General features: G+C 46.1%; 1 protein-coding gene across 3 annotated transcripts in view; it reads left to right on the forward strand.

Annotated features, from left to right (window-relative positions):
* KIAA1328 (KIAA1328 ortholog) overlaps positions 1-25,057 on the forward strand; it is a 161,311-nt gene that overhangs the window by 102,796 nt on the left and 33,458 nt on the right. For all 3 annotated transcript variants that reach the window (XM_073680433.1, XM_073680434.1, XM_073680435.1), the window contains exon 8: positions 2,562-2,657. In XM_073680433.1, coding sequence (XP_073536534.1) covers positions 2,562-2,657 — 96 coding nt within the window. The remainder of the gene's footprint in view (positions 1-2,561; positions 2,658-25,057) is intronic.

Raw genomic sequence — 25,057 nt, forward strand, 5'->3', positions numbered from 1 at the left:
GATGTTGTACACCGGGGGAAGGGACGTGGGGCCGGATGTTGTACACCGGGGGAAGGGACGTGGGGCCGGATGTTGTACACCGGGGGAAGGGACGTGGGGCCGGATGTTGTACACCGGGGGAAGGGACGTGGGGCCGGATGTTGTACACCGGGGGAAGGGACGTGGGGCCGGATGTTGTACACCGGGGGAAGGGACGTGGGGCCGATGTTGTACACCGGGGGAAGGGACGTGGGGCCGGATGTTGTACACCGGGGGAAGGGACGTGGGGCCGGATGTTGTACACCGGGGGAAGGGACGTGGGGCCGGATGTTGTACACCGGGGGAAGGGACGTGGGGCCGGATGTTGTACACCGGGGGAAGGGACGTGGGGCCGGATGTTGTACACCGGGGGAAGGGACGTGGGGCCGGATGTTGTACACCGGGGGAAGGGACGTGGGGCCGGATGTTGTACACCGGGGGAAGGGACGTGGGGCCGGATGTTGTACACCGGGGGAAGGGACGTGGGGCCGGATGTTGTACACCGGGGGAAGGGACGTGGGGCCGGATGTTGTACACCGGGGGAAGGGACGTGGGGCCGGATGTTGTACACCGGGGGAAGGGACGTGGGGCCGGATGTTGTACACTGGGGAGGGGGGGGGGTGACTATGTGGGGCCTTATGTTGTACATCGGGGAGGGGGGGGGTGACGACGTGGGGCCGGATGTTGTACATCGGGGAGGGGGGGGGTGACGACGTGGGGCCGGATGTTGTACATCGGGGAGGGGGGGTGACGACGTGGGGCCGGATGTTGTACATCGGGGAGGGGGGGGGTGACGACGTGGGGCCGGATGTTGTACATCGGGGAGGGGGGGTGACGACGTGGGGCCGGATGTTGTACATCGGGGAAGCCGGGGGGGTGACGACGTGGGGCCGGATGTTGTACACTGGGGAGGGGGGACGACGTGGGGCCGGATGTTGTACACCGGGGGAAGGGACGTGGGGCCGGATGTTGTACACCGGGGGAAGGGACGTGGGGCCGGATGTTGTACACCGGGGGAAGGGACGTGGGGCCGGATGTTGTACACCGGGGGAAGGGACGTGGGGCCGGATGTTGTACACCGGGGGAAGGGACGTGGGGCCGGATGTTATACACCGGGGGAAGGGACGTGGGGCCGGATGTTGTACACCGGGGGAAGGGACGTGGGGCCGGATGTTATACACCGGGGGAAGGGACGTGGGGCCGGATGTTGTACACTGGGGAGGGGGGGGGTGACTATGTGGGGCCTTATGTTGTACATCGGGGAGGGGGGGGTGACGACGTGGGGCCGGATGTTGTACATCGGGGAGGGGGGGGGGTGACGACGTGGGGCCGGATGTTGTACATCGGGGAGGGGGGGGTTGACGACGTGGGGCCGGATGTTGTACATCGGGGAGGGGGGGTGACGACGTGGGGCCGGATGTTGAACATCAAGGAAAGGCCGGGGGGGTGACGACATGGGGACGGATGTTGTACACTGGGGAGGGGGGACGACGTGGGGCCGGATGTTGTACACCGGGGAGGTGGGACGGCGTGGGGCCGGATGTTGTACACTGGGGGGAGGGACGTGGAGCCGGATGTTGTACACCGGGGGGGAGCGACCTGGAGCCGGATGTTGTACACCGGGGGGGAGGGATGTGGAGCCGGATGTTGTACACCGGGGGGGGAGGGACGTGGAGCCGGATGTTGTACACCGGGGGGGGAGAGGGACGTGGAGCCGGATGTTGTACACCGGGGGGGGAGAGGGACGTGGAGCCGGATGTTGTACACCGGGGGGGGAGGGACGTGGAGCCGGATGTTGTACACCGGGGGGGGAGGGACGTGGAGCCGGATGTTGTACACCGGGGGGGGAGGGACGTGGAGCCGGATGTTGTACACCGGGGGGGAGGAACGTGGAGCCGGATGTTGTACACCGGGGGGGGAGGAACGTGGAGCCGGATGTTGTACACCGGGGGGGAGGAACGTGGAGCTGGATGTTGTACACCGGGGGGGAGGAACGTGGAGCCGGATGTTGTACACCGGGGGCGGGGCGTGGGGCTGAATGTTGTACATCGAGGGGAGGGACGGGGACGTGGGGCCGGGTGTCGTACACCGGAGGGAGGGACGTGGGGCTGGATGTTTTACATGGGGGGGGGGGCGGCGGTCATGGGGCCAGATGTTGTACACCTTGAGGCGTGGGGCTGGATGTTGTACATCGGGGACGGACGTGGGCCAGGATGTTGTACATCGTGGGGGCGGGGGGTGGGGAACGTGGGGCTGGATGTTGTACATCGGGGACGGACGTGGGCCAGGATGTTGTACATCGTGGGGGCGGGGCTGGATGTTGTACATCGGGGGGGGGGCGGTCATGGGGCCGGATGTTGTACACCGGGGGATGAGGGGACTGACTGACAAACCTGAATTTAATGATTTAAGATGTGTGTCCATTTACTTGACCAGATAATGAATCTTGTTTTGGCTGGAATGTGCCTTATCCTTCAGGTATTACAATAATTCACACTTGTCATTGCTAACTTAGCAATTTAATTTTTCTTTGCTTTATCTAGAAGTCGCCTAAATCTTGAAACCCAGAGCAGAGAGATGGCCGTCATGTCCACACCTTTACCTGCCGCTGCCAAGTTAATGAACGGCTCAAGATTCAGGTAGCCATCCTTTAATGGTTTACTCTCCTCCCACACCTCTTCTCTTCCAGCTTCTGGCTTCAGAGGCCTCTGTTCCCTTACTGCAGAGATGCCCAATATTTGGGTATGTATTAGATAACTGCTTCCTCCTTGCCCCTTGTTGTTTCTTTGTAGTGTGAATGGTGCCAGTTATATCTTGTAACGTGTGTGGTATTGAGAAGTTTGGCAGACTTGCTGTTCCTTTGTGATATCCACTTTATGACTTGTGCTCAGTAATGTATTAATGGGTTCTGCATCTTTCTTTGAAGTGCGTTTTCACCGGTTTATGACTTACCCACATAAGCGTCCTCTTACTCAGGTGCTGAAAGTGTTCAGCGCAGGTACCGGAGATTCTCCGGCCGGTATCTGCACTAGGACACAACACAAAGGACGACAAGAGTAGAAAAGTAGCAATAAAACGTCCAGATCATTAATTATCCCTCAGAGAACATAGGAGTCAGGATATCTGCCGCGGGAGGACTCGCCAGAGAGACTTGGTCTTTGCTGTGATTTTCAAAAATTGATGCAAAATGCGACTGTTATCCACCAGCAACTAAGCGGTTAAGGCAGTCACTGTGTTCCCGCATAGATGTCTCTCATGGGCTCTTGAGCGTATAAAGATCCTTTACCGCTGAATGAGAGAGTGAAATATATATATTTACTTGTCCTTAGTCTTTCAGGCCTCTATTAAAAATTACCATTTCTGTGGTGTTGGTGAGCAAGAAAACGAGTCTCCCGGGGCCTCCTAAAATAAGCTTCTTATCCCCAGTTGGAATAGCAGAACATTCACGGCGGGACGGAGGCAGCTGCTGCTGGAGAGTCATGACAGGGCGGCAGTGAAGCAGAAACGCACCGACTGCCTGTGAATTAGCTGCAGATAATTCCACATTTCACATGCTGTCAGGTTAAGGCTGAAGGTTTACTGTGCAAAAGCTCCGAGACATTGCTGCTGCCAGCGCCGCTCACATGTAGGGCTCCGGCCATGGCTCCTGGCATCGCCTTCTCCGCTACCAAGCACATACTGTGCTCTGCCACCTCCTACAGAATTATATTTTAACATTTTTATTGTAATTTTCATTATGATATTTTTTTGCATCATATCTTGAAGTTATATATTTTTTCTACAATTATTACTATTAAATATCATTTAATATTTAATTATTTAATAAGATTTTTTATGTAATTAATTAAGAATTTTATTTAATTATGTTTTACTTAATAGTTACTATTTGATATTTTTATTATGATCTATTATCATTATCTATTTATTTTATTTATTAGTATCTATTATCTATTATTATTGTAGTTATTTTATTTTCCAGCTCTTGGGAATTGCACATTACAAATTCTCCATTTTTTTTTTTTTTTGCTTCAACTTGCTTATTGACATCTATTCCTGAGCCCCTGGTGGTGGTACCCCTGCCCTTGGCAAGCACACTGATCTTTAGTACTTCCTTTTTTATCTATCTTCTCCGTTACTCTGCCACATTTATAAGATTTTCTGGCCGAACTACTTGCCTTCATTCCCCTGTTTTTGACTTGAACGGTTCCACTTCAAGAGCATTCTGTCAGCCTTACAGGTGCTGGAACATTTTCTCACTTACCAGCATGCTTTGCTCTTGAAATTGATAAATAATATGTCTGCTCAAAGTCTGCATTTCTGATGTGTCTGCATGCAGTTTAACAGGTAAGAGAGCAGAGAAAGAGAGCGGCCCTGCTCTACTTTATTCAGATGCTCGAAACCCTGCATTCCACTTTCTTGTTGAGAGACAAAGACCACCCCTATTTCCCATAACCCTCCTTGGTGTTTTGCTTCTGTAGAGTGATGACATTCATTGCCTGTTAAGTTACTCAGTAGGGGAACACCTAGGCCCAAATTCATCACGGCCTTTGCACCTGGTTTTTGTCTAGTTTTGCACCCTACTCATTATTCTGTTGTTTTTGCCTTTTTTGAAGTCCATGTTATGTGCTCCTTTGTTCTTAGTTTTGCTTTGTGGGCAGTAAGGATATGTGCCCACGATACAGAAATGCTGCATATTTTTTCCGCTTCTCCCTGGCAGAAAAAACGCATGCGGATTGTACATGCGGATTGTACATGCGTTTTTCCCGCCAGGTAGATGCGTTTGTCAAGCGTTTTTGCATGCATTTCCGCATGCGGGTTATCAAGCGCTTTTCCAAGCTATTTTAGCATCACTTGGAAAAGTCCTTGACAACTTGTTCACACTATATAAATCCATGCAGCCGGCATGGATTTATAGTAGTGTGACCAAGTTAGTTAAAAAAGAATAAGAATGGTAAAAAATAAAAGATTATATTTACCTTCTGATGTCCTCCTGGTGTTTTCTCTGCTGCGTCCGGTCTCTTGCACTGCTCGCGGTGGTGTGAAGGACCTGCGGTGATGTCATTGAGTCATGTGACAGGTCACATGACTCAATGACGTCATGGCAGGTCCTTCACAACACCGCGAGCAGTGCAAGAGACCGGACGCAGCAGAGAAAACACCAGGAACATCTGAAGGTGAGTATAAGCTTTATTTTTTATTTGAAATTCTTTTTTTTTTTTACAGTTTCTATGTTCCCCAGGTCTGGATGAGAGTCTCCTCTCCTCGAGACCTGGGTACCATCTACACATTGAACTGTGTGATATCCGCTTGTGCACATGTAGTGATGCGGATGTCACGCGGCCCAATGCAAGTCAATGGCGGCGATTACGCTGCGTGTCTGCAAAATTAATGGACATGCTGCAGATTTTTGAGCACAGCATAAATGCTGAGGAAAAATCCGCAGCATGGGCATTGACATTGCGGCTTGTCATTGGGGACTATGGGGTGCGGATTACCAAGCGTTTACGCTGTGTAAATTCCGCAGCATAAACGCTTGGAAAATGCTTCGTGGGCACACAGCCTAACGATTCCATATGTTTTTGCTTGATTAATCGGTCGTAACTTTCAAAAAAAAAAAAACTAAATAAAAAAAAAAAAGTTTCAAAATTTGGCGCAACTTCACTCCAATCTCCCCCTGGTGGGTAATTTCGAGTATGCGAAAAATGGCACAATTGGTGAAAAGTCGCGAAAGCAGTTCGACAGGAAAAAAGCCCTTTTTTTTTTTAACCTTGGGTTAATTGATTCCAAGAATCGCGTGCACCATTTAGATAAATTTGGGGCCAAAAGCGGCAACTAATGCAATATACTTTAAAAAAAAAAATTAAAAATTAAAATGATGAAGCTGGGACGGCACTTTGCAATGATTTTTATTTTTTAAATTTTTTTTTAGTGGCGAGAACATGTTTTTTAAATAAATTAACGGATTATCTGTTTATCACATCGTCATCTATCCAACGAGATCAAGTTGTGTAACCGTGCAGCGGCATCCTCATGTCATCAGGCTCATTTGCACGTTAGATTTTTCCACGTATAAGTAAAACAAACCATTTTTTTCGATCGACGTGGGGTCCAAGTGTCATCCCCTTTTCTCTTGCGTCGATAAAAAAGCTTTCTCCACTCCCTCTTTTTCTGACAGTTGGACCGCGCTCCGATGTTTTTTTTATTTCACAGACCCATAGACTTGCATTGCCAATTTTACTACAACACTCAGTCAGAGGGGAAAAAATTGGACATATGAACAGCTGTGTACACCCTCACAGGTATGAGTGCTATCTGTGGGGAAAAAAGGAAGCACTCGTATAGAAAAACTGACGTCTGAATGAGCCCTAAACCCGTGCTAGACCCGTGTGGTCGGTGCCAGAGACATTGATTACTGATATTCCTTCCACAACAGTCTGGTAGTAATTGAGGCGAGTATACTGATTCATTTACGGCTCATCTGTTCCATTTTTTTTTAACAGCCAAGTGGCAGATCTTAAGAAACACAAGATCCCTGCAGGCAAGGCAGTGAATGGTTGTGGGAGGGGAGAGGCTCCTGCTGCAGCCAGTTGTCTTACAGCCAGACATGAGGCCAGGGAACCTGGCTGATCTCCTGAGACAAATACGTACAATTTTTCTCTATATTTCCCAGTTCTAATTGCGATATAATATAAAATATAGGTGACGGGACGAATAGCTGTTTGTTTTAGCTGATGAGGTGACCTGTGCATCCGCTATATCCCCCTCAGTAGGTGCAGGGATTTTCTCCCATTTTCCCGCTGTTCTGCCTGCTTCTCGTACTTTTCTTCTTTGCCCTTTTTAAATAGAGCGACGATCTGCAGAGCTAAATAATCCGCAGAGCTTATTTACACTTAAAAATCTATCGCCCTCGCGAGTCGCCAAGTGATTAATAGGGCTAACATTTAAGAGATAAATATCCGTATACACAGCAACATTACCGTGCATCCATTAAATATCCAGCACATACGTACATGGCTACACCAGCAGACTGATGATTTCTGCCTTTGTCAGATCCCGGGGACTGTGACAAGAGACCTCATTAGAGTTGGTGCATATGTTGGAGAAAAAAGGAAGAATAAAAAGCTGTCTCCGAACCTGGATTTCTAGAAGGCAATTTTTCATCATTGCTCGACTAAAAATGTTAGATTATAGTAGTAATTGTGTGAAGAGGGGCAAACGATGGATCTGTTCAGCTCCTAACGCGGTGTGACCTGCATCGCAATCAGTGTCCTTTTACTGCAGGACTGTGTAATTAGGGCTCAGCGGCATCCCCCCATAAAGGAGAGACAGTTGAATATTTTTGTTCTGGTTGCTGCAAAGTGCGTCTCAATAATACATTTTGTAGATCGGTGGTCTCCAACCTGGGATGTTTCATCTTTGGTAAAACTACCACTCTGGGAATGACCGTTCAGACATGCTGGGAGTCGTAGTTTCGCAGTAGTCTCGTATGACAACCCAGCGCTTTTGCAAAATGTTGTAGCAATTCCTTGCATGTTAACTTGCGACAACCTCTGTATGACGTATACTCTGGATAGGCGATAACCTGCCGATTGCTGAGGGTCTAATTGTTGGGACCCCACTGATTCTGAGAACGTGGCTCTAAGGCTGGCCATACACGTTAGATGTTGTTTCCCCGATGGCCATCTCGGCCGACACTCCAATACCCAGGAGCGCTCGTTCTGACGAAAGCTCGCGTATTCTCCAGGAGAACAATGTAATCGGCAATCCGAAGTCAGACATGCGTGGTTGACCTCTCTCCCAACTATTAGTTGGTTGGCGTCCCCACACACACAACACCATCAGCTGAACCGGTCTAGATCGGCGGATTCAGCCAACATTAGTCTTGTATGTGGGGGCCATTAGATACCCAGTTGAGTGGAGCACGTACATTACCACTCCATTAATTATCCATGTGACCACTTATGCTTGACCCTTCTTCCTTAACGAAGAGTCCTGATATCTGGATCATCGAGGGTCCCTGCAGTAGGTTGACCTGAGATTAGCCCAGTTGTCACCTAATCCGTGGATGGCTGGTAATTTTTTTTCTCGGAAACCCCTTTTAAGAATTATGATCAACCTTTTCATTCTAAAGCTATTTAGCCCAAGAGGATATAAGGTTGAACAAGTATATTTTTATTATACACCTGAGGAAGGCTGTAAGCAGCCGAAATGCATTGTGTAAACTAGTGTTTTATTGTTTTAAATAAATTAAAATGAAACCATCTAAAAGACACCGTCCTTGATTCAAATCTGGCAACAGAAAACAGCGCTGATTCTGGTCTTAATTTTTGATTAGCCCGAGATGTGAGCCAGTTCAGGGTCTTTGTCTCGGGGCACAACGTCATACTACTCCTTATGGTAATTGCTTATCCAGTATAATAATGTTATTTTTCCACTTTTATATTCCTGGCAGCTGCTGCAGTGATTTATACAGGAATCCCAGTATGAGGTGACAATGGCATCGTTGTCTTCCTGCCTCACTGATCTTACCATTAAGGACGCGTCCACATGGGCACAACAGCAGCAGGAAAAACCTGTGGTGGATTCGCCATTAAATTGGTGGTAAAACATAGTGTATCTTGCAGCAGATTTTGCTGCAGATTTTCTTCTCACTTTTTGAAAGCGGCAAAAATCTTCAACAAAGCTGGATCTGTCGATTAAAAATCCACACCCCAGGTCATTGTATGCACAGATTTGGTAAAACGTTATTCTCTTGTTGCTGCCGTAATACACTGTGAACTTTCTGCCCAGGAAACCTGGATGGAAAATCTGTTCGGTATCCAACTTGTGTGAACACAACCTTAAAGTTTATTTTGCAGTCCGAATGGGATCAGGGAGAAAGATTCCTCCCATAATTGACTGCCAGATAGTCCTAAGACTGCATGAAGCTTCTCGGTGACCAGAGCTGGGGGACAGAGAAAGACGATGCCTGAAGGCTGCTATTGTAGACTAATAAATGTCCCTGAAGGCAGAAATCTGGAGCACAAAGGGCTGAGACACACTGTTGCATATATACGCCGTGCCCTAAAGTTCATGTTTTTTTTTTGCTTTTTTTCCTACAGCGTGCAAATGAGCTTTAGGAAAAAACCCTTAACTAGCATTGAACAGTACTTAAAATGCTGCAGAAAAATCATAATTTGTCACCTAGTTATTCAATGTTTCTTAAACGGATTAGGTTTTTGATCACTTGGAGCCATGACTGCTGCGACCTCATGTGATCCCAAGGACATGGCTCGGAGCCCCGTCTTGATGGCAGCGGGGGTGCGCACACTCTGTTTCCGTTCTAGACAATGGCTATGCAATTGCCGGAGAAGGCCAAATATAGCACCGCACAGTTTTTGGCAGACCCATAGGCAATGAAGGGAGCGAGGGTCAAGCATATGCCTCTCCGATCTATTCTCAGAGAACCAAGATGTTGAGGTGGTGGGGGGGTGGGGTGTCTTGCCGGTCCCCAGTGATCAGAATGTTATTTCAGATCCATACTGGAGTCACTGATCACAACCATGCCCTAATGAACTATAAAGCCGCTTAATACATGGCTGCTGATTTACCGCGGTGACCACCTGACTCTCGACGGTGACCACCTGACGCCCCGTGCTGAAAGAGGTGACTAGTGGTGGACACTAGGAACAGTACTAAGTAACGGCAGTGGTCTGCTAGTTGAGTTTATGATTTTAATTTAATGTACGACTGGCATAGGCCCATTTTAAAGAATATTAAAAAAGACTTGACAACCCCTTTTAATATATATATTATATATATTATATATATATTGTAATATATATATATATATATATATATATATATATATATATATATATATATATATATATATATATATATAATATAATATAATATAATATAATATATAGAATGGTAGAGTTGGAAGGGACCTCCTGGGTCATCTGGTCCAACCCCCTGCTCAAAGCAGGATTCACTATATATATATATTCACTATATATATAATATTTTTTTAGATCCAAGTTAATATTCTGCCGTTATATTAGTATCACCCATTTCCAGACTATTCTTGTTTGAGCACCATCCCATTGATAACTTTTCCGCGGTCTTCTTCTACTCCTCCTGAACAATTAGATGTTTTTTTAATTATAAAAAGTCACATTCGCACCTTCCATCTACATTTGTTTCAAGTTCTGCTTTTAACAACCTGGTGTGGACATGTTTATTGTGAGCAGAGGCCTCGGTCCACCATGTGGGAGCGCCGCCCCGGTGTAGATGAGATGGCCACTTCTATAGCTTCAATTACCCAGAACCTCAGCAATCACTCAAAGAGCGCAGCAGGCGGAGGCATCTTATTACAGGGAGCACACGGCCTTGTGTAATTGTACCGGGGTGTGCTTGTGCCGAGTAAGAAGCCAAGAATGTTTGTGGCCGCATTCAATTTACAATAATCTAGAAATTATTGCAGCAACACTATAAATATTACTGGTCACAGATATGTGGCGCAAGTCCATACAGATGCGAGTACAGGGCAGCCGGGTGGGATGTAGTGTACGCTGCCAACCATAACTTTCCATCTAATAGTGTGATCTCTGAAGTCCGAGCTCAGAGGAAGAAAGGAAAGGGGGGCTGTCCAGGGTTAAAAAGAAGGGCAAAAACATCTCCAGCAGGTCCCATTTGTGCACTTAGCCAGGCAACACTTTTTTCCCCAGGACGTCCCTCATGACAGCACGATGGGAGGTTGTCCATCTCATCCTCAAGGGACAGGAAACACACGAGGTTAAAAGCCCCCTCCTCCCTTCCACCACACCCTGTGTTTTTCCTGTCCCCAGCAGGACAAACGCAGAGAGGTGCGCATCGGCGCGAAGATTCTTACCTGGATCCCAGCGGAATCGGGGGGGACTTATCTCTTCCCTTCCCTCTGTCAAGAAGCTTCGGGCTAAAACCTCACTAAAGAGGTCCCTCAGCCTGTCAGTAGAGCGGGATGTAGCTCCTGACGCTGCCTTCTCCCTCACGAGGGCTCTCGGCGCCACGCTACATTCTCCGGCAACCTTCCTCCGTCAAGCGGGCGACGTGCGTTCCACTGTGGAACGCAGGGGAATCTTGATGGCGGCATCTATCATCTTCAAGGGACCAGGTAAGACCCTATAATAGGGTGCTTATACTTCTGTGTGCCGTGTCTTCTTACTCCGGACAATGGATTCTAACCCCACACGGTTAGAGGCACAATCAGAGTGTATAGCACAGGTCTTTAAGGAGGAACAATCCACTCTTATGGCAGGTATGCGGTCTATGATCCGCAAAGAAGTTCAGAGTTCAGTTTCCAGCCTTATACCGCCTCGCAGTTCAGGAACCATCCCGTCACAAAAGAGCTCGATGGGAAGTAGAGGAATCTTCTGAGGCAGAATTTTCTTATGATTCCGATCATGGTCTAGAAGCTGGAGACATGTCCCCACAGACCTCTTCTGAAGACCGGAAGAGATCTCTTCTCATCTGAAAATACAGACAAATTAATTAGGGCCGTAAAGAATACTATGGGGATTGATGATACCCAGGTCCCACATACCGTACAAGACGAAATGTTCGGGGGTCTAAGAATTCAAAGAAAGAGTGTTCCCCATAAATGAAAGCTTGAAATCTATGATCCTGGAAGAATGGGAAGATGCAGAAAAACGTCTCACCATTCCAAGAGGGTTCAGTGCCCGGCTTCCCTTCCACCCAGAGGAAGTCAAGGTTTGGGATGAAGTCTCTAAAATTGACATCCCTATGGCCAGGATAGCAAAAGAGACCTCAATTCCTTTTGAGAATTCTTCATGCCTGAGAGATGCTATGGACCGGAAGGCAGATGGGCTCCTAACGAGAAGCTCAACCGCATTCATTAAGACCAATATAGCAGCAACCTCGGTAGCCAGGTCCATATCTCCCTGGATAGACGAACTGTCATCGCTAATTAAATCTAACACATTTCGGGAAGTCATCCTGGATTCCCTTCCCATATTAAAATCAGCCACTCTGTTTATGGTGGACGCATCGGCGGAATCTGTAAGATTTTCACCTAGAAGCGTCCTATCCCATCCAGCGAGACATGCTATATGGCTGAAATCCTGGTCAGGAGACTCCCATTCTAAAAATAAACTTTGCGCAAATCAATTCTCAGGGGGCAATGTGTTTGGACCTGTCCTAGATAAAATCTTGGAAAGAGCCTCTGATGAAAAAAAGGGGTTTCCCGAGGAGAAAAACAAAATATATCACTCCTTTCGTAGACCTCGAGTATCCCAAAACCAGGATTATAAAGGGAAGGGTAAATCAGGGAGGTGGAGTTATCCCAAGGGAGGTAAAAATAGATCCACCCGAGTTCTCAGATACATCAAAAAGACCCTGACGCTATAGGAGTAGGGGGGAGACTCCGGTTCTTCTCCACGGGTTGGCATCACAAAAAATCCATGGATTTTGAGAACAATAGGAGGTGGCTACCGAATAGAGTTCATCCACCCCCTGCCACATCAGTGTCGGCTTACCATCCCTCAAACTCCAGCCGCTTCAGAAAGACTCTGGAAAGATGTCAGGGATCTGTTAGAAGCCGGGTTGGTCAAGCCAGTACCACCTTTTAGAGATAGGACAGGGTCATTACTCTACCCTTTTTTTCCCTAAGAAAACCCTCATGGAAATTCTAGACGATCAAAAACCTAAAACGCCTGAATCTGAGTATAAAGTACAAAAAATTCAAGATGGAAACTATAAGAACTATCATTCCATTAATAAAAAGGAACTTGGTAATGTGCACAATAGACTTAACAGACGCATATTACCATGTACCTATTCACCCGACCTGCCATGCCTAAAGGGGTGCCTAAAGGGATCTACAACAGGCAGTCCTGAGGAGCTGGAACAGACTGCCATCAGTTCTGGACAAACAGATGAAAATTTCCATGGATCTAACCTGGGGGACATCTTGAATCAATCTCCAGAAAGGAATATCCTGGACACAGTCTCCGCAGATGCACGTTATCTCGGATGCCAGCCAGCTAGGTTGGGGTGCGGAAGTAGTAGGTCAGTATGTACAGGGTACCTGGACTCCAGAAGAAAGCAGGAAATCCTCCAACTACAGGGAGCTGAAGGCGGTATGGGAAGTGCTCCAAAAACTTCAACATGTCCTCAAAGGAAAACATGTAAAAAAAAATTTGGATAATATGACAACCATTTCCTTCATTCGACACCAAGGGGGCCCCAGAGGATGGCTCCTACAGGGCCTGTCCAGACAAATATTCCTATGGGCAGAGATAACAGTCCCTTCCATAATGGCAGTCCACCTCAAAGGGTCAGACCACTTTAGTGGCAGACTTCCTCAGCAGGAAGACAATCTGGTCATCCGAGTGTGAACTGAATCAGGAAGTATTCCATCAACTCACCGCTGGGGCATACCATCAGTAGATCTTTGCCACTCTCAAAAATGCAAAGGTGGAAAAGTTTTTGCCTCTGGATCCAGGAGATATTCCCGACGGGATAGATGCTTTGTCCCAGAACTGGGGAAAAGGCCTGCTATATGCATTTCCCCCCTTCCCACTAATTTCCAGAGTTTTGAGGAAGATTCAAGAAGAGGGAGCCACAGTGATGCTGATAGCCCCTTGGTGGCCCAAGAGAAGCTGGTTCCCGCTACTAGGCCATATGGCTATAGAAGAGCCATTTCCTGTACCAGAGAGACACGACCTATTATCTCAAGGTCCTTTAACATATCAGAATGTACAGTTCTTACGTTTGACAGCAAGGATCCTGAAAGGCTGATCCTAAGTGCTAAGGGTCTGTCAGAGTAATATCATTCAAGCCAGTCGAAAACCAATTACCTGTGCCATCTACACCAAGGTTTGGAGAAAATACTGCTTTCATGTTGGGAAACCTCTGGAAACCGGTTCCAATCCAGATATTCCAAGCATTCTTGAATTCCTTCTTCTAGGGTTCGAGAAAGGATTAAGACCCAGCACGCTTAGGATACAAATTTCGGCCTGTAGCGCCTTTCTGGATTACCCTCTGGCAGATCATCCATGGGTAACAAGGTTTTCAAAAGCAGTCACTAGGTTGAAACCTACAATAAGGAAGTTAGTACCCCCATGGGACCTAAACCTGGTTTTGAAAACCTTGTGTAAGAGCCCCTTGAAGCCTCAGGAGGAAGCTAGTATAAGGTTACTCTCAATGAAGACCGCCTTCCTAGTAGCGGTAACTTCAGCCAAGAGAGTAGGGGAAATCCAGGCTCTGTCAACTACAGACCCTTATCTATGTATCCTGGATGACCGAATAATCCTCAAACTCGACCCATCCTTTCTTCCTAAGGTAGTATCCCAGAAGAACTTAAAATCAAGAAATTATCTTACTGTCTTTCTGTCAGCACCCGAAGAACGAAAAAGAGTCAGTTCCATACACTTGACTTCAGGAGGGCGGTGATGCGGTATGTGGAGGTCACGAAACCATGGAGACAGGATTCGAATCTTTGCTCAACATTAAGGGAAAAACAAGGGCAAAAAAAGCTTTGAAAGGAACCTTGGCCAGATGGATTACCACGATCATTTCCATGGCTTACGATTTACAAGGTTAAGAGCCTCCACCTGACATTAAGGCTCATTCTACTAAAGCAATCTCAGCCTCCTGGGCAGAAAGAGCAGGAGCATCTTTAGATCAGATCTGTAGGGTCGCAACACGAACCAATATAAACACCTTCTGTAGACATTATAAGTTGGACATTTCAACTACCCAACAATTAGCCTAATGTAAAGTCATTCAGGCGGTAGTCCCACCCTAAAAATGTTCTGTCTGATTTGGTATTTCTCCCGTCGTGCTGTCATGAGGGACGTCCTGGGGAAATTGGGAATTAGTCCTACCGTTAATTATATTTCCCGGAGTCCATCATAACAGCACTATCACATTCCCTCCACGAATTCCTTATTCATATGTGAAACACAAAACATTTGTGTAAAGAGAATCCAATAAAGCAGAATAAATTCATCCATCCTGGTGTGGTGATTGGAAAAAGCACTGAGGGTGTGGTGGAGGGGGGGGGGGGATTTTAACCTCTCATGTGTTTCCAGTCTCTAGAGGCTGAGGAGGACAGCCTTCCATCATGCTGTCCATCAGGACTTCTGGAAATATACATTGCTCAAAAAAATAAAGGGACCACTCAAATAACACATCCTAGATCTGAATGAATGAAATATTCTCATTGAATACTTTGTTCTGTACAAAGTTGAATGTGCTGACAACAAAATCACACAAAAATCATCCATGGAAATCAAATTTATTAACCAATGGAGGCCTGGATTTGGAGTCACCCCCAAAATTAAAGTGGAAAAACACACTACAGGCTAATCCAACTTTGATGTAATGTCCTTAAAACAAGTCAAAATGAGGCTCCGTATTGTGTGTGTGGCCTCCACGTACCTGTATGACCTCCCTACAACGCCTGGGCATGCTCCTGATGAGGTTGTGGATGGTCTCCTGTGGGATCTCCTCCCAGACCTGGACTAAAGCATCCTCCAACTCCTGGACAGTCTGTGGTACAACGTGACGTTGGTGGATGGAGCGAGACATGTCCCAGATGTGCTCAATCGGATTCAGGTCTGGGGAACGGGCGGGCCAGTCCATAGCTTCAATGCCTTCATCTTGCAGGAACTGCTGACACACTCCAGCCACATGAGGTCTGGCATTGTCCTGCATCAGGAGGAGCCCAGGGCCAACCGCACTAGCATATGGTCTCGCAAGGGGTCTGAGGATCTCATCTCAGTACCGAATGGCAGTCAGGCTACCTCTGGCGAGCACATTGAGGGCTGTGCGGCCCTGCAAAGAAATGCCACCCCACACCATTACTGACCCACTGCCAAACCGGTCATGCTGAAGGATGTTGCAGGCAGCAGATCGCTCTCCATGGCGTCTCCAGACTGTCGCGTCTGTCACGTGCTCAGTGTGAACCTGCGTTCATCTGTGAAGAGCACAGGGCGCCAGTGGCGACTTTGCCAATCCTGGTGTTCTGTGGCAAATGCCAAGCATCCTGCACCGTGTTGGGCTGTGAGCACAACCCCCATCAGTGGATGTTGGGCCCTCATACCACCCTCATGGAGTCAGTTTCTAACAGTTTGTGCAGACACATGCACATTTGTGGCCTGCTGGAGGTAATTTTGCAGGGCTCTGGCATTGCTCCTCCTGTTCCTCCTTGCACAAAGGCGGAGGTAGCGGTCCTGCTGCTGGGTTGTTGCCCTCCTACGGCCCCCTCCACATCTCCTGGTAGCGCCTTCAGCCTCTGGACACTATGCTGATAGACACAGCAAACCTATATGCCACAGCTCGCATTGATGTGCCATCCTGGATGAGCTGCACTACCTGAGCAACTTCTGTGGGTTGTAGAGTCCGTCTCAAGCTACCACTAGTGTGAAACCACAACCAACATTCAAAAGTGACCAAAACCTCAGCCAGAAAGCATTGGTACTGAGATGTGGTCTGTGGTCCCCACCTGCAGAACCACTCCTTTATTGAGGGTGTCTTGATAATTGCCAATTTCCATCTATTGTCAATTCCATTTGCACAACAGCATGTGAAATTGATTGTCAATCAGTGTTGCTTCCTAAGTGGACAGTTTGATTTCACAGAAGTTTGGTTTACTTGGAGTTATATTCTGTTTAAGTGTTCCCTTTATTTTTTTGAGCAGTGTACTTACCGATAGGACTAATTCCTAATTTCTTACTTCTCAGTCTCTGTATTCCATACCAGAAATGCCCGTTCACTTTCCACGACTGTAACCTGCATCAACCAGCTTTGGGGGAGTAATACTATTTTTTTTTTTTTTTTTTAAAGTGATTTTTATTCCTGGGTAAGCACCCTTTAACTTTTAATATTTAGACTCCTAATTATAAAGACTAATAAAAATAATAATAAAACCTTTAATAAAGGCTTGTTTCGTCAGACTCCCCAAACAGTTTTTGCCTAGAGAAGTTGCGTTCAGCTTCTGGTCAAGTGAAGAATTACATGTGGCCGTTCACTTGCATGAGCTTGTTAGGACTTGTAGGCTGCGGTCGTCCAGCTATATATTTTTAATGACGGAAATAACCCTGATCAACTTGTTTTGTTCTGCTGTATATTGGAAAATTAGGTGACAACCCTCGTAAGGCTGCATTTACACCGACCGATTGCTGCTATTAAATGATTTGCCGATCAGCCATACACACAGAACAACCGTTAATACAATATCCGGAAGTGCTGCCAAAAAAGGCTATTTTTAAGCTAGCCTAAAAATTATCTCACCTGACAAACTGTTTTTCTCGCTCGTCAAGTGATTAGCCGCCTGTTTGGATAATCTGGAAACAAGCGATCCTGGGAATGCTTGCTCCCAATTATCAGGTCATGTAAAGAGAAACACTGACGGCTCTATTGTACTTAAAGGGAACCTGTCATGTTAAAATTAGTATCTGCTCTGCAGGCTATAGAGTAGGCGAAGCTGATCAGATCAGTACACAATTTTTGCAGGAAAAGTTTCTGTAAACCTTACATTTTATTGTAATCCCTGGTGTTTGTATACGTAAGCGTCTAGCAGGTGGTCCTATTAATATAATAATTTTTATAGTGCCAACATATTCATATGTTTGGCTTGAACAGACAAAATGACTTTTACCAAATAAGCATAGCTGTGATATTAAAAGGAGTGAGGGCCCTGCTCACAAGCTTACAGTCTGAGGAATTACGGAGGACACAAAAGGTAAAATGTACAAATATTGTATAATACAGCCATAATATACTAAATAGGGTAAGTACATAGCACTACATGAAATGATCGCCAGACAGTATATGTACAGTACAGAGGCTATTCAGTGCATGGATGGTATGAACATGAATTTGAAGAAAATTTTGATATGGGCCAAACTGGGACAGTTAGAAAAGTATGTTAAGGCGATAGGCCAGTCTAAAGAAATTAGTTTTTAGGGCACTCTTAAAGCTGTGGGTATGGGGAATTAATCGAATTGTCCTGGATACTGCATTCCAAAGAATTGGCGCAGCACGCGAGAAATCTTGGGGACGGAAGTGGGAGGATTTTAGTTTTAAGTCATTAGCAGAATGGAGGGCACGGGAAGGGTGGTAGACTGAGATGAGGGAGGAGATGTAGGGTGGTGCTGAATTGTGGAGAGCTCTGTGAGAAAGAGTGATAAGTTTATATTGAACTCTGTATTGGATGGGCAACCAGTGCAATGACTGGCACAGGAAAGAGGCACCGGTGTATCGGTTGGTGAGGAATAAAATCCTGGCTGCTGCATTCAGGATGGATTGGAGAGGGGAAAGTTTAGAAAGAGAGAGCCCGATTAGTAAAGAGTTGCAATAGTCCAGACGAGAATGAATAAGAGCTACAGTAAGAGTTTTTGCCGAGTCAAAAGTAAGAAAAGTTCTGATTCTAGAGATGTTTTTGAGGTGTAAGATGACGCGAGCGAGCGAGTGATTTCATGTGAGGTGTGAAGGAAAGATCTGAATAGAGTATGACCCGAAGACAGTGGGCTTGTTGCTGGGGAGTAATGATGGAGCCACAAACGGAAATGGCAATATCGGGCACAGGTAGGTTAGTGGAGGGAGGAAATACGAGTAGTTCAGTTTTTGACAGATTCAATTTTAGCTCCGAATCCTATTCCGTGATTGACAGTTTTTCCTTGTGTGACTGTCTGCAGAGAGCTGTCAATCAGTGAATAGTACCGCCCACTGGACTCATGCTGCAAGCACCAGGGATTTGAGTTGAATAAAGTTTTTGAACCTTTTCCAACAAACCCATATATCATTGCTCAGCTTCTCCTTCTTGTCACCGTGCCGTCCACAGATCAGGCTGTATGTTGTATAACCTTGTACCATTCCTTCATCTTTTTATAAGAAATTGCCATGAGAGCCGGCTTATCTGTACAGGTCTGGGCATTAGCCATCACTAGACTCATTGAAAAGTCTGTTGGGACCATTTTCTTCAGACCATCGGTGCATTTTTGTAGCAAGAAAGAGTGTGATTGATGGTGACCACTGGCACATACCTGATAATTTTTTTTTTTTAAATTCTTAGATGATCTAGTTAAAAAAAAAATAAAAAATCATACTACAGGTCTGTATCCCATCAATGGGTGCTAGGCCAAGGATCACGACTGGTCGTTCCATGTCATTGACGTTCAAGACGAATATCCAACCATGAGTGACCAGTCACCCAGAAATCTCCGATCTAAAGTCCCTAATGGATGACTGCATGATTTTTGCAATGCTGCTAGACATGTATAGAGGGGCGACTAGTGCATGAGTCCCTATATATCAGTATATTTAAAGCCTCCACAGCCGCCATTTCCCCCTCCGTTCTCGCACCGGCCGACCCTGTGTGGCTATGAGAAGAGGAAAGCTTCCCGGTAGGTTTTGTCCCAGTTGTACCTGCTCTGTTTGCAGCGGATGTCGGCTATAGAAATGAGAGCTATTCCCCTGTGATGTATTGCTGTCATGCATCAAGCTGGAAGACTCGTATAAAGGCAAGACATTACAGCCATGCAATGTAATAAGGTAGGCTCAGCGGGGTGCAAGATTGTACACGGAAGGTATTGTATAAATAGCAGACATTAAGGACCGAAATGTCATTCAATAAATCACAGACTTAAAGAGCTATTTGCACTTCTAAGGAAGGAGGATTTTTTTCCCCTGTTCTGGCTGTAAGTAAAGTGTAGAATGGGCTCTTTTAACTATTTAAAACTTGACGATTCTCATCCTGGGTTCTTAAAGAAAAAAAATCTATCAGGGCAATTTTTAAAGAATATGGCACCCCTGATAATATAAAATCCCAACCCTAATCCAATGCATAGGAAGAACTTGGTCCTCGGAGCTTATAAGTAGTGAAGAGCGCAAGTACTCCTTACTTAGGGTGCTCGGGTATGTACCGAGTATTGCGGATAGTCGAGTGACATGTTTGGATCCTCGCTGCTCCATGTTTCGCAGCTGTTAAGACATCCACAAAACATGCAGGGATTGCTAGTGTTTGTTAGGCAATGGCCCCCCGCCCCCATGTTTTGTGGCTGTCTAACAGACAAGGGGACTTTTTTGTTAAGTATATAATTCCACATGTGTTAATTCATAGTTTTGATGCCGTGTGTGTGTGTGTGTGTGTGTGTGTGTGTGTGTGTGTGTGTGTGTGTATATACAGTACAGACCAAAAGTTTGGACACACCTTCTCATTTAAAGATTTTTCTGTATTTTCTTGACTATGAAAATTGTACATTCACACTGAAGGCATCAAAACTATGAATTAACACATGTGGAATTATATACTTAACAAAAAAGTGTGAAACAACTGAAAATATGTCTTATATTCTAGGTTCTTCAAAGTAGCCACCTTTTGCTTTGATGACTGCTTTGCGCACTCTTGGCATTCTCTTGATGAGCTTCAAGAGGTAGTCACCGGAAATGGTCTTCCAACAATCTTGAAGGAGTTCCCAGAGATGCTTAGCACTTGTTGGCCCTTTTGCCTTCACTCTGCGGTCCAGCTCATCCCAAACCATCTCGATTGGGTTCAGGTCTGGTGACTGTGGAGGCCAGGTCATCTGGCTTAGCAACCAATCACTCTCCTTCTTGGTCAAATAGCCCTTACACAGCCTGGAGGTGTGTTTGGGGTCATTGTCCTGTTGAAAAATAAATGATGGTCCAACTAAACGCAAACCTGATGGAATAGCATGCCGCTGCAAGATGCTGTGGTAGCCATGCTGGTTCAGTATGCCTTCAATTTTGAATAAATCCCCAACAGTGTCACCAGCAAAGCACCCCCACACCATCACACCTCCTCCTCCATGCTTTACGGTAGGAACCAGGCATGTAGAGTCCATCCGTTCACCTTTTCTGCGTCCCACAAAGACACCGTGGTTGGAACCAAAGATCTCAAATTTGGACTCATCAGACCAAAGCACAGATTTCCACTGGTCTAATGTCCATTCCTTGAGTTCTTTAGCCCAAACAAGTCTCTTCTGCTTGTTGCCTGTCCTTAGCAGTGGTTTCCTAGCAGCTATTTTACCATGAAGGCATGCTGCACAAAGTCTCCTCTTAACAGTTGTTGAAGAGATGTGTCTGCTGCTAGAACTCTGTGTGGCATTGACCTGGTCTCTAATCTGACCTGCTGTTAACCTGCGATTTCTGAGGCTGGTGACTCGGATAAACTTATCCTCAGAAGCAGAGGTGACTCTTGGTCTTCCTTTCCTGGGGCGGTCCTCATGTGAGCCAGTCTCTTTGTAGCGCTTGATGGTTTTTGCAACTGCACTTGGGGACACTTTCAAAGTTTGCCCAATTTTTCGGACTGACTGACCTTCATTTCTTAAAGTAATGATGGCCACTCATTTTTCTTTACTTAGCTGCTTTTTCGTTGCCATAATACAAATTCTAACAGTCTATTCAGTAGGGCTATCAGCTGTGTATCCACCTGACTTCTGCACAACACAACTGATGGTCCCAACCCCATTTATAAGGCAAGAAATCCCACTTATTAAACCTGACAGGGCACGCCTGTGAAGTGAAAACCATTTTCAGTGACTACCTCTTGAAGCTCATCAAGAGAATGCCAAGAGTGTGCAAACCAGTCATCAAAGCAAAAGGTGGCTACTTTGAAGAACCTAGAATATAAGACATATTTTCAGTTGTTTCACACTTTTTTGTTAAGTATATAATTCCACATGTGTTAATTCATAGTTTTGATGCCTTCAGTGTGAATGTACAATTTTCATAGTCCTGAAAATACAGAAAAATCTTTAAATGAGAAGGTGTCAAAACTTTTGGTCTGTACTGTGTATATATATGTATATATATATATATATATATATATATATATATATATATATATATATATATATATATATATATATATGTATGTGTGTATAATATATTATAATTACATGGCGCTTTACATGTGAAAAAGGCGTATACATGCAGGAACAATTATAATAATCTTGAACAAAACATGATGGCGACTGGTGCAGGAGGAGCGGGGACTCTGCCCGCGAGGGCTCACAGTCTACGAGGGATGGGTGAGGATACAGTAGGTGAGGGTAGAGCTGGTCGTGCAGCGGTGGTTGCTGTAGGCTTGTCGGAAGAGGTGGGTCTTCAGGTTCCTTTTGAAGGTTTCCACGGTAGGCGAGAGCCTGATATGTTGGGGTAGAGCGTTCCAGAGTAGGGGGGAAGCACGGGAGAAATCTTGTATGCGATTGTGGGAGGAGGAGATAAGAGGGGAGTAGAGAAGGAGATCTTGTGCGGATCGGAGGTTGCGTGCAGGTATGTACCTGGAGACTAGGTCACAGATATATGGAAGAAACAGGTTGTGGATGGCTTTGTATGCCATGGTTAGGGTTTTGAACTGGAGTCTCTAGGCAGTGGGGGGACAGGCGGATTAGTCGGGCAGCAGAGTTTAGGATAGATTGGAGGGGTGCGAGAGTGTTAGAATAAAGGCCACAGAGCAGGAGGTTGCAGTAGTCGAGGCGGGAGATGATGAGGGCATGCAATAGTGTTTTTGCACATTCGTGGTTGAGGAATGTGCGGATCCAGGAGATATTTTTGAGTTGGAGTCGGCAGGATGTGGAAAGGGCTTGGATATGTGGTTTGAAGGAGAGATCAGATCAGAGTCCAGGGTTACCCTAAGGCAATGAGCTTGCGGGACTGGGGAGGGTGAGCAGCCATTGACGTTGATAGGTCGGGTGGGGGGGATGAATGAGATGGTGGGAAGATGATGAATTCTGTTTTGTCCATGTTAAGTTTTAGAAATCTAGCAGAGAAGAAGGATGAAATAGCAGACAGACATTGTGGGATTTTGGTTAGTAGGGAGATGTCAGGTCCGGAGAGAGAGAGATCTGTGTGTCATCAGCATAGAGGTGATACTGAAAGCCGTGAGACTCGATGAGCTGTCCCAAGCCAAAGGTGTGGATGGAAAAGAGGATGGGTCCTAGGACTGAACCTGGGGGACACCAACAGATAGGGGGTAAGATGAGGAGGTGGTGTGTGAGTGGGAGACACTGAATGTCCGGTCTGTTAGGTATGAGGAGATCCAAGATAGGGCCAAGTCTGTGATGCCGAGAGATGAGCGTGTCTGTAGTAAGAGGGAATGGTCCACTGTGTTGAAGGCAGATAACAGGTCTAGGAGGAGGAGGACAGAGTAGTGTCGCTTTGATTTGTCGGTCAGTAGGTCGTTGGTGACTTTAGTCAGGGCAGTTTCAGTAGAATGGTGCAGTCGGAAGCCAGATTGGAGGCGGTCAGAGAGAGCAGGAGGAGAGGTGGGAGAACAATTCAAAGTGAACATGTTGTTCCAGTAGTTTTGAGGCATTAGGGAGAAATGATATGGGGCGATAGCTAGACAGAGAGGATGGATCAAGGGATGGCTTTTTGAGGATGGGTGTGATCGAGGCATGTTTGAAGCATGAGTGGATGACACCAGATTATACATGTGTATATATACAGCTCTGGCAAAAATTAAGAGACCACTGCACAGTTTTCTAAAAATCCCCATCTCTACATGTCTGACAGCCATTCCATTCCATTTTCGGTTGAATTCCAACCACCGTCCACCTCATTCTACTTAATGTGCTTCTGATTAGGTGATCACCTGAACCAACCACCGTCCACCTCATTCTACTTAATGTGCTTCTGATTAGGTGATCACCTGAACCAAATCTTATGTAACGAGGGAAAGTATATAAAACACTGCTGTGGTCTTCACAATCCTCTTGCAATAGGAAAAGCTGGATGGCAATAGAAGTGCTAGGAATAGCCCAAAAGTAATTTGAATGAAAAAATAACTTTTAGTCATGCCAAAGGAGTTGAAAAGAAAAGTCTTGAGTGAGGAAAAGAAGGGCTCAATTCTGGCTTTACTAGCAGAGGATACAGTGAGCGTCATGTTGCCTCCATCCTTATAATTTTGAAGACGGCAGTCCATTACAACAAGGTCAAGCAGCAGACATTGGGGACAACAAAGCTACAGACCGGCAGAGGGCGAAAGCGAATCTCCACTCATCGGGATGACCGTCATCTTATTAGAGGGTCACTCGGCAACCGCATGATTACATCAAGTGACCTACAAAAGGAACGGCAAATGGCAGCTGGGGTGAAGTGCACGACCAGAACAGTTGGTAACAGGCTCCTAGACTCAGGCCTCAAGTCATGTAAAGCTAGAAAAAAGCCTTTCATCAATGAGAAGCAAAGGAGAGCCAGGCTGAAGTTTGCCAAAGACCATAAGGATTGGACCATAGAGGACTGGAGTAAGGTAATCTTCTCTGATGAGGTTAATTTTCAGCTTTGCCCAACACCTGGTCGTCTAATGGTTAGACGGAGACCTGGAGAGGCATACAAGCCACAGTGTCTTGCACCACTGTGAAATTTGGTGGAGGATCGGTGATGATCTGGGGATGCTTCAGCAAGGCTGGAATTGGGTAGATTAATCTTTGCGAAGGACGTATGAATCAAGCTCCATACAAGGTTATCCTTGAAAAACACTTGCTTCCTTCTGCTCAGGCAATGTTCCCCAACTCTGAGGACTTGTTTTTTCCAGCAGGACAATGCCCCATGCCACACAGCTAGGTCAATCAATGTGTGGATGAAGGAGCACCACATCAAGACCCTGTCATGGCCAGCCCAATCTCCAGACCTGAACCCCATTGAAAACCTCTCGAATGTAATCAAGAGGAACATGGATAGTCACAAGCCATCAAACAAAGAAGAACCTCTTACATTTATCTGCCAGGAGTGGCATAAGGTCACCCAAAAGCAGTGTGAAAGACTGGTGGAAAGCAGCCAAGACGCATGAAAGCTGGGATTAAACATCATGGTTATTCCACCAAATACTGGTTTCTGAACACTTCCTGAGTTAAAACATGAGTATTGTTTCTAAATGAATAATAACTTGTTTTGTTTGCATTATTTGAGGTCTGATGCACTGTTTCTTTTTTATTATATTGACGATTTCTCATTTTCTGCAAATAAATACAACATTTTTTACTTTGAATTTCAGAGACATGTTGTCAGTAGTTTATAGACTAAAACA

Source organism: Phyllobates terribilis, unplaced genomic scaffold, assembly GCF_046119375.1.
Source record: "Phyllobates terribilis strain yellow unplaced genomic scaffold, ASM4611937v1 Scaffold_1__5_contigs__length_1240528914, whole genome shotgun sequence".
Lineage (NCBI taxonomy): Eukaryota > Metazoa > Chordata > Amphibia > Anura > Dendrobatidae > Phyllobates > Phyllobates terribilis.